This window comes from Eurytemora carolleeae, unplaced genomic scaffold, assembly GCF_000591075.1.
Source record: "Eurytemora carolleeae unplaced genomic scaffold, Eaff_2.0 scaffold89, whole genome shotgun sequence".
Lineage (NCBI taxonomy): Eukaryota > Metazoa > Arthropoda > Copepoda > Calanoida > Temoridae > Eurytemora > Eurytemora carolleeae.
In genome coordinates, this window is record NW_019396034.1 from 465,343 (window position 1) to 475,751 (window position 10,409).

At 31.4% G+C, this 10,409-nt stretch overlaps 1 protein-coding gene across 3 annotated transcripts; it reads right to left on the reverse strand.

The window, feature by feature from the left end:
* Positions 1 to 972: 972 nt before the first annotated feature.
* Positions 973 to 9,088, reverse strand: LOC111697595 (glycine receptor subunit alpha-2). 3 transcript variants are annotated; one of them, XM_023467660.1, is made up of 10 exons: positions 8,838 to 9,088; positions 8,329 to 8,387; positions 7,990 to 8,014; positions 7,435 to 7,473; positions 5,207 to 5,279; positions 4,721 to 4,797; positions 3,684 to 3,782; positions 2,163 to 2,839; positions 1,824 to 2,047; positions 973 to 1,200 (listed from the first exon to the last, which is right to left on the reverse strand). In XM_023467660.1, the coding sequence occupies exons 1-8, from the start codon at positions 8,859 to 8,861 to the stop codon at positions 2,474 to 2,476; spliced, it is 762 nt and encodes a 253-aa protein (XP_023323428.1). In that variant the 5' UTR covers positions 8,862 to 9,088; the 3' UTR covers positions 973 to 1,200; positions 1,824 to 2,047; positions 2,163 to 2,473. The 3 variants fall into 3 exon arrangements, with proteins under 3 accessions (XP_023323428.1, XP_023323436.1, XP_023323419.1); XM_023467668.1 differs by having other exon boundaries at positions 973 to 1,132; positions 1,939 to 2,839; XM_023467651.1 differs by having other exon boundaries at positions 1,824 to 2,839.
* Between the last annotated feature and the right edge of the window lie 1,321 nt (positions 9,089 to 10,409).

The following is a 10,409-nucleotide window of genomic DNA, read 5'->3' on the forward strand; positions in this document are numbered from 1 at the left end:
ATGAATGTTTGTTAAAAAAGGTGCAAGCTAAACTTGAATTGAATTCGAAAAGACGTCTTGAATTCAAATCCCCAAAGGTTAAAATATAAATTCATCTGGCTCCGTCACACCGTGGTTGGAAAATTGAGTAGATTGATTTACTTTGATAAAAGAGACGTGGGAAATTCAACCTTTCTTATTGCAAAAATGACTTGATCAGTTTGAAATTATATTGAATGTTAGTTTGTACTCTGAGAATTTACTGGACTTCCTAATCTGACATCACATTTCTTACTAAAGCATCAGGAGAGTACCAGGTTCAGGAGAGGATTAGACTCAGGAGAGAACCAGGTTCTGGAGCGGATAAGGTTCAAGAGAAAACAAAATTTTGGACAGAACGAGGTTAAGGAGAGGATAAGGTTCGGGAGATGATAAGGTTTAAGAGAATATTAGATTTAGGAAAGGATTAGGTTCAGGATAGGATAAGGTTCAGGAAAGCAAGGTTTAGGAGAGGATAAGGAGGAAAATGCTCAGGAGAGAATAAGGTTTAGGAGATGATACGGCCGGTTCAGTTGAGGATAACGGAACCGGAGAGGTTCAAAAAAAAATAAAGTTCTGGAAAAGGCTTTATAAAATATTTTTAAATAAGATATATGTTTGAGTCATATTACCTGATTACTGTATTTACATTCATTTTATGTGCACAGTATGCACATAACCTAGAATTTCAATGAATATATTAAAGATGAGATGTACGTCAAAGACAGATTTAATTTTTGTTTTTAAATCAATGTTTTTTGCAGGGTGCGGGAATTCTCTATCAATATTTCGTGGTGTTCAACTAATTCAATTGATTTATTATTTCAAGGATTCCGGACTTCTCTCTTTCAACATTCTTGAAAGACAGGTTTTTTTTAAGAAAACACACACAAATGTAGAAAATAGTTTAATATGTACTATGTATACTAATATATAATAATCAAACAAAAAATCCACGGGAAAACAGATTTATTTGCAATACACTATTTTTATATCTTCTTTATTCTAATCAATTTTTAACTTTGTCAATATTTATTTTGAGCAACAAAGGGGTTAACATTTTATTACATAGTATCGGTAAACGAGAGTAGGGTGTTACTGGTGAATAGAAGGGCTATATGTATTGTATAGGGTTATTCACAAAGGATTAATGACGACCTCCAGCTCTTCAGCTATTATGATCTGAAAAATGAAGGTTAACTTTGACCTTTGCTTTATGTAGTCTATCAATGGTTTGGATAAAAAAGTATTTATGCCTGCAGGCTGCAGGGAATCATAAATGTAAAAATGAATTCTGTATTGTCCCTATAGTTTCAGAGCCCACGATTTAAAAATTTCAGCTCGAGTCGTAATTCCTTAAACCCGACTTTAAGACCCAATCTTCGACCCAACTCTGACGACAGCTTGTGCCACGTGATTGACAGCTGCAAGATCTTCTGCTCGACTTAATGAGTTAGGACCAATGAAAATAAAACCAACCTTGGTTGGTTTTAGGGCAGAATAAGGCTCAATGTTGAGTCTTGTTCTCATAAAAACTGGGTTACGCCAATTCCTACCATGAAAATCCGCCAAATAGAATATTAAACCGGTTTTTTGAACTTAGCTCGTAGAAAATACGATGCAGCTTGAATCCGAAAGCTCAAGCCGTGAATAAGGCCCAACGACAGCTTAGACCCGAGCCGTATTTTCCGAAATTTTTTAACTCGCGGACTCTGTGGGAGTAAATATTTCCATTTAGTGTATAACGCCGATATAAGGATTTATCTCTGATTGGATAATGAGATAGATAGAAAGATAGATGTTACCGCTATGCAATTTCTGTTGGTTCAGAATAGACAACAAACACATGACTGAACCCAGATTGGATCAGGCGCAAATGGACTCGGCATACAGGAGTGATGTAGATTCTTTGCGGATAACCCTATATTAAGTGCAGTACATCACAATCAACATTTACTATCAATCAACTTTCTAGGTAAAGTATTATTTCGCCTTCTGAAACCCATCGTCTTTTCAGTTTGACTTCTATCTAAATTGTTTTTAATGCTAACATTTTTGGTAACTAAAGAACTAAATCTAGCTTCAAAAATGTTCCATTTTTGCAGAGAAGGCGAATTAATCTTCGTCAGTAAAATATTTAATACCATGTAATGTAATATATTTTCTTGTAATATTTTCCCAGTGTTTTGTTTCTCAATAAATTCATGGTTTTAAAGTTGATTTTTAATTTAAGTATACAACGGCATAATTTTATAATATTATACATATAAGGATTTATAAACTCAATCAACATTCGTATAATCTCATTCTTAAAAGGTACCCCATGTAGATATATAGAATATAGATATTTAGATAGATGTTTTGGTATATTTTACGAAATTCTAGGCAAAGACAATATCCCTAAAAGAATTCACCAAGGATGAAAAAAATGTATCACATAAACTTTTAAAAAAATTTAACCAAACCATTCAATAAACATTAAATAGTATGGCCAGTATAAAAGATTAAAGAATAAGAATATAACAGGGAATAAATACATGGCCACAATATCTACTTGCTCCTGTACTTGTTTGCTCCTTTCGTTTTTAATGTCCTTTTTCAGCTGTTTTAGAACACGCATGCCTTGCGCATGTGCCGCATTCATTTGGGGAGGTTGGTCGTCTTTGTTTCCATTATTTAAAAGCGCAGTTTCTCCGTCCCGCTGCACCAAGCATTGTCGCTCTGTACTGTGCACGTTCAAGAGCGCAACATTTTCAAACTCTGCTTGTCGGGCCAATCTATCCTCGCGCCGTCGTTCTCTAGATTCTTTCCTCTTGTTATTCTAAATTTTAAAACCTTTTTATTTAATGTATTTCTTAATTTTGTTTGAAAATTACGTTGGGCGTTATATTAGGTGTGCAGATACTATAATTGATGTAACAGTTATTAAGCCAAAGCTACTAGAAATATTCCTGAAGAGAGTTAAGAGAGGGGGGGGGGAGGATATAGTATAACATCAACTTTATGTTCTCTTCTGAGCATGTTTTCATAGGAGAAACAATATCGGATAGTCTGCAGAACTCACCAATAGAAATATTTAACCTCATATATTCCCTGCTAGTGCTTAACAACCAAAACAGTAGAGAGCAATGATTATATTTTGATCTCATTACTCAGACAGCAATGATTATATTTTGATCTCATTGCTCAGACAGCAATGATTATATTTTGATCTAATTTCTCAGAGAGCAATGATTATATTTTGATCTCATTTCTCAGAGAGCAATGATTATATTTTGATCTCATTTCTCAGAGAGCTATGATTATATTTTGATCTCATTTCTCAGAGAGCAATGATTATATTTTGATCTCATTTCTCAGAGAGCAATGATTACATTTTGATCTCATTTCTCAGAGAGCAATGATTATATTTTGATCTCATTTCTCAGACAGCAATGATTATATTTTGATCTAATTTCTCTTAAAAGTTTGTAACGGAAGGGATGGGTGTAGACTACATAGAGAAAAGTAGTAAAATTAATAATATTAACTGAAAAGAATGAATAGAGTGAAGATGAATTCTGTAGTAATAGAATTTATCTTTTTAGTTAGATAAAAGGATGAAAGAAAGGATGAATTAATGAATGAATGAATGAATGATGAATCTTTATAAAAAGTTTGTATTCCTGTATAAGTTTAAGTATAACAGCATACTCTGCAAGTACAGCAAACACATGAATAATGCAGGAAACAACCCACATCTCTACTGCTGTTAAACCCTCGGCCTAAACATAAATATACATTGCACAAGGGATTTAATGAATAATTTTAAAACTTAAATGTAAAAGAAAATAATTAGACGGAAATAATAATTTCATAAAATTGGTTTCTAAACTTATTTCAACACTTAAAGGAATTAAGTTTTTGCAACCAAATCTAATTTCCTAATCCCTTTTTCTTTCTCACCTATTGATGCAATCATGCAAAGCATTGATTTTTCAAACTTTTAATTAACTGAATTCATAGTTTGAAATAGCTAAGGCATTGGGTTACAAAATAAAGGGAATAGAAAAATAGAGTCTGTTGCAAAGGTCAATTTCTATACGATTTTAATTAATTTAATGCTAAAAATAAAACAAAAATATTTTTAAAAGAACATGAATATATTTTCTTTATTCTAAAGAAATTACAATTTAAATATTTAAAGAAAAACAAAATTTTGTGTGAAAATTGTTTCTATGAATATACATTATTAAACAACTGAATGAAAAAAGAGTTGTAAGTTCTCTATTTAGTGCATGTACACCGTACACAATGCTCCCAATCATACATAGACTGGTTGTTTTGATGAAAAGGTTTGAAGAGCTTGTACCATCGTTGTTCAAGTTAATGGATAATTCTAGAGTATTCCTTCTTCAATCCAATATTTATTAAACATTTACCTTTCATTTAATCTTTACTGCAAACATACAAACACTTACTAGGGGTGCATACATACGTACAAACACCCATATCTTACATACATGCAACCTAGCCTAACCGACATCAATACAAAAGTAGACAGACAGCAGCTTTGCTGCACAATTGGACGACATGTATCATGTACATATAAAAATATATATTCTTCATCGTTTATACAAACATGTCGGTACACCTTGTTTATTTGCAACAATAATAAACAACGTGCATACATTAAAAAATATTTAAAGTACCATTTTCTTACCTTCGGAGCATTAGCAGTAACAGAATTAAATATATTCACCAGGACAAGGAACAAGGTTACCAGTAGAGCCATTCGTCCTGAAATAGATAAACATTATGTATCTTTATATACAACAGGACAAGGAATAGGGTTACCAGTAGAGCCATTAGTCCTGAAATAGATAAATATTATATATCTTTATATACAACAGGACAAGGAATAGGGTTTCCAGTAGAGCCATTCGTCCTGAAATAGATAAATATTATTATCTTTATTTACATCAGAAAAAGGAATATAATTACTAGTAGAACTATTCGTCTAGAAGTTTTTGACCAGTATTTAACTTAATTATTGTTGGCATACATCCTTACATACGTGAAAATACACAGAATGAAAATACATATTTCTAATGGAATATCTGAAACCGTTCTAAACTAGGACCCTATTCATCAAATATGGATAAGAGTACAGGGATTTCCAATAAACATGGGAAAATAAAGTTCATACCTGGAACTACCTCTGGAGGAACAATGAACGAGATCCAACTGACGACAACAAATAGTCCAGTAGTAAGGTAAACCTACAAAATAAATAGTTCTGTAGTAAGGTAATCCAAAACTATTAATAGTCCTATAGTGAGGTAAACCTAAACAATAAATAGTCCTGTAGTGAGGTAAACCTAAACAATAAATAGTCCTGTAGTAAAGTAAACCTTAACAATAAATAGTCCTGTATTGAGGTAAACCTAAACAATAAATAGTCCTGTAGTGAGGTAAACCTAAACAATAAATAGTCCTGTAGCAAAGTAAACCTTAACAATAAATAGTCCTGTACTGAGGTAAACCTAAACAATAAATAGTCCTACAGTGAGGTAAACCTAAACAATAAAATAGTCCTGTAGTGAGGTAAACCTAAACAATAAATATTCCTGTATTTAGATAAACCTAAACAATAAAATAGTCCTATAGTGAGGTAAACCTAAACAATATATAGTCCTGTAGTGAGGTAAACCTAAGCAATAAATAGTCCTGTAGTAAAGTAAACCTTAACAATAAATAGTCTTGTATTGAGGAAAACCTAAACAATAAATAGTCCTACAGTGAGATAAACCTAAACAATAAAATAGTCCTGTAGTGAGGTAAACCTAAACAATAAATAGTCCTGTATTTAGAAAAACCTAAACAATAAATAGTCCTATAGTGAGGTAAACCTAAACAATAAATAGTCCTGTAGTGAGGTAAACCTAAACAATAAAATAGTACTATTGTGAGGTAAACCTAAACAATAAATAGTCCTGTAGTGAGGTAAAACTAAACAATAAATAGTCCTGTATTGAGGTAAACCATAACAATAAAATAGTCCTGTATTGAGGTAAATCTTAACAATAAATAGTCCTGTAGTGAGGTAAACCTAAACAATGAATAGTCCTGTAGTGAGGTAAAACTAAACAATAAATAGTCCTGTATTGAGGTAAACCATAACAATAAAATAGTCCTGTATCCAGGTAAACCTTAACAATAAATAGTCCTGTATTTAGGTAAACCTGAACAATAAAATAGTCCTGTATCGAGTTAAACCTAAACAATAAAATAGTCCATTATTGAGGTAAACCTAAACAATAAAATAGTCCTGTATCAAGGTAAACATAAACAATAAATAGTCCTGTATTGAGGTAAAACTAAACAATAAATAGTCCTGTATTGAGGTAAACCATAACAATAAAATAGTCCTGTATTGAGGTAAATCTTAACACTAAATAGTCCTGTATTGAGGTAAATCTTAAAAATAAATAGTCCTGTAGTGAGGTAAACCTAAACAATGAATAGTCCTGTAGTGAGGTAAAACTAAACAATAAATAGTCCTGTATTGAGGTAAACCATAACAATAAAATAGTCCTGTATTTAGGTAAACCTGAACAATAAAATAGTCCTGTATCGAGGTAAACCTAAACAATAAAATAGTCCTGTATCAAGGTAAACATAAACAATAAATAGTCCTGTATTGAGGTAAACCATAGCAATAAATAGTCCTGTATCGAGGTAAACCTAAACAATAAAATAGTCCTGTATTGAGGTATACCTAAACAATAAAATAGTCCTGTATTGAGGTAAACCATAGCAATAATTAGTCCTGTAGTGAGGTAAACCTTAACAATAAATAGTCCTATAGTGAGGTAAACCTAAACAATAAATAGCCCTGTATTGAGGTAAACCTTAACAATAAATAGCCCTGTATTGAGGTAAACCTTAACAATAAATAGTCCTGTATTGAGGTAAACCTTAACAATAAATAGCCCTGTATTGAGGTAAACCTAAACAATAAATAGTCCTGTATTGAGGTACAACTAAACAATATAGCCCTGTATTGAGGTAAACCTAAACAATAAATAGCCCTGTATAGAGGTAAACCTAAACAATAAATAGTCCTGTATTGAGGTAAACCTAAACAATAATAGCCCTATATTGAGGAAAACCTTAACAATAAATAGTCCTGTATTGAAGTAAACCTTAACAATAAATAGCCCTGTATTGAGGTAAACCTAAACAATAAATAGCCCTGTATTGAGGTAAACCTTAACAATAAATAGTCCTGTATTGAGGTAAACCTAAACAATAAATAGTCCTGTATTTAGGTAAACCTAAACAATATAGCCCTGTACTGAGGTAAACCTGAACAATATAGCCTTGTATTGAGGTAAACCTAAGTATATCAAAACAAAGAAAATATAAAAATACCTGAAGAAGGACTGGAGTTCTTCTTCTTATCAAATCAACCTAAGATTAACTTTTTAATTCTAACCTTTTCTACAACATATTACTTCCTATAGCTTCTGAAATTATGGGTCCCCTTGAAATATGTTTAGGAAATCACGTATAACCCCGGAATGTTCACAAATCGAAATCTAGAAACTGCAAAAAATGTAATCAAAAGAAAACAAAAAACACAATGCATGGAAACTTTTTTTTGCATCCGAGATTTTAGATTGAAACAAATACTGCAGTATGGATGGAAAAAAACAAATGCGTTTTAACTAAAAAAAACTAAATAGAAAAAATCCTAATTTTTAAATCCTTCTTATAAAGTTTTTGAAAGTTTAAAGAATTGGCTTACATTGTCCAGCTTTTAGTATCTAATTTTCATTGATAAATGTTTGCAATTTACAACTTTTATTTCCCAGTAATGGTCAGCAATTGATTTTCCATCTTCTCATTTGAAATATGAAATATTGAAAATATATTTTATTATTCTGTAAAATTAAAAATAACATTTTAGTTTTGAAAATTAACTACCTGAAATCCTGTCTGGGAAAAAGTTCTAAAAAAAGAAAATACAAACTTAAAATAGATAGATATAATATTATAATAATAGAAATAGAGGGCGTATTTAAAGTGGTGTGTTTAAAAAAATAAAATAACTGATTTTTTGTCAATTTCGAAAAGTTTACGACAAAAACTGCCATTTGTTGGGTACAGCGTATACATCGTACAGTGTACATACATACATACAAACATACAATATTCTGAATACATTGTACATTCTGAATGTTTATATATCTAGACGTAAAACTAAATGTTTTTTTGACAATAATAAGTAAATGTAGCGTAGTGATATATATGGGACTAATTGACCTGTTCGCGTGATAGATGAAGGTATCATTGTATTCAAGTTCTTTACAACTGATTACATACTGCAGATTCATTCACGAATAAAACATTTTGTATAACATAGATACATTTATTCAAACTGTTTCATTCTATTGTGATATTTTCAAAAATAATTGCTCTTGCTTAATTTTGTATGAAGGGAAAATGGCCAAAGATAAAAGAAACGAAAAAAAGAAATTACGCTAAGCGCCCTGAAATCTAAAGTCAAAATAGCTATCAAAGCCACAAACAAAGAATAGGAAAGCTTTAAGAATTTTGAAGAAGTTACTTCATCAGTTTTTTGTTTTGTTTATTGTGAATTTACAAATAGAAACAAGAAAAAACAATTGTAGAAAAAAAAACAAAAAAACTTTTTTAGACATTTTTGAGCAAGGAAAAGCATTAGTTTAAAAGAAATGAAATATTATTGTATACTCTTGTTAAATCCGTGAGCTAGATAAATTAGATCAAATAAAACTGATATTCGTGAATTCCTGCTGGGCCCGCTGGTTTGCCATATCATGATCAAACGTTCCTGGAAAATATAAGATATCAAAAATCTCTTTTCAAGTCCAGGATGAGTTGCGGATTTGATAAAAAAAATCAACTTTACCGAAATATTTCTGCCTGCGTTGCCCGGGGGATTTTTTCACGGGCTTTCCTTATAATCCCCACACTTGTTTTATCAGATATAATATAATACAACTATTACAAGATATTTTATTTTATGTGAACATCGAACAGTAATCAAATAAAATGCCGAGATAATATGATTTTTTCTTTTGTAAACAAACTTTTCTAAACTCCAAGAAAATCTAATTGCAAAAGACTTTCCCCAAAATCCATAGAAGTAAAATAAACCTAATCAAACAGACATATGATTCGCAAACTAAATTGTTTTTAAAAATATTTTCAATATATTTCTTGATCCAAAAAAATGTTCATGTCTTTAAATTATAATAATTTAGATATGTCCAGGGAGGCTGGATCTTAGCTACCTGTCCTTGTATACAATTGAGTGTACAATTAGGACAGTTTATTGATAAAAGATATATAGAGATTACGGCCTATTCATACAGTACAAACATCAAATATGCAGTACGCTTTCGGAGTACAAGTATGCGAAGGTTTTGTATCTTTTTACTTAAAAGAATTGATTAGTACGTAAGTCCATGTAAGTACATGTACAAAGTACATGATGTATTCACAACGGTACCCTTTATGCCTGTATCTGATCTTGTCGTATATATGTAGCTCGAAACGACGAAAGTTGTTGAATTCTGATCATTTCCTCCATTGTTTTAAAAAGTAACCTTCGCAAGTCACTTTCCAGAGAAATCACAATTTAAGTAATCTACTTTCAAAGAGAAAATTATCTCGTGCCTTCATAATAAAACAGATGTTTACGGGTACCATTGTGAACCGTACATACCTCTCTATAAACGGAAAAGATCAGTTGAAATTATGTCCACAGTCTTATTAAGTTTTTTTAATTGAAAATCTATTTCTGCTTAAATGAAGAAAATTATTTTCAAAAATCACCCCCGAGTTCTGTAATAAACCGATTGACCTTTGAAAGCGGAGTACATGACTTGTACAATTAGTAAAGGATTAGTTTACATCACTCTATGGTGGATATATTTCAGTAAAATACTAGGAATGACCGTAACTGTGTTTACGTACATAGAAAGTGTTTTGTAGATTATGGGAGGAATGTAAACCTACTCAGGTGCTGCAAAGATAGAGTTGTGTTTGTATTCCTCCCAGAAACTGCAGTACACATTTCATGTAAACACAGATTTGGGGTTCCTGGAAAATTACTCTTTTAAGTGAAAAAAAACAAACAATATGTTCAGGAATTGTCAACGAGGTTATAGTGTATAGAGTACGATGATGTACGCTAATCCTTTACAAATTGTATAGGCCATAAACTTTACCGAGAGCGTACTGCATATTTGTTTATTTTAAGTTGATTCTGGCCTAACCTATAGTATATCAATATTAGTAAACAGTTGTAAGTGTACAGTTGTTACGCGAGCCATGCTGCGTGTAGAAAGTCTGCTTGT

Excerpts from the sequence above, each read along its gene's own strand:
- LOC111697595 (XM_023467660.1), bottom strand. The coding sequence starts at position 8,861 with ATGGCAAACCAGCGGGCCCAGCAG. Across the intron at positions 4,798-5,206 it reads TCCTCCAGAGGTAGTTCCAG|GACGAATGGCTCTACTGGTA; the intron begins GTATGAACTTTA and ends TATCTATTTCAG. Across the intron at positions 2,840-3,683 it reads TTATACTTAAACTTATACAG|AATAACAAGAGGAAAGAATC; the intron begins GAATACAAACTT and ends TTTAAAATTTAG.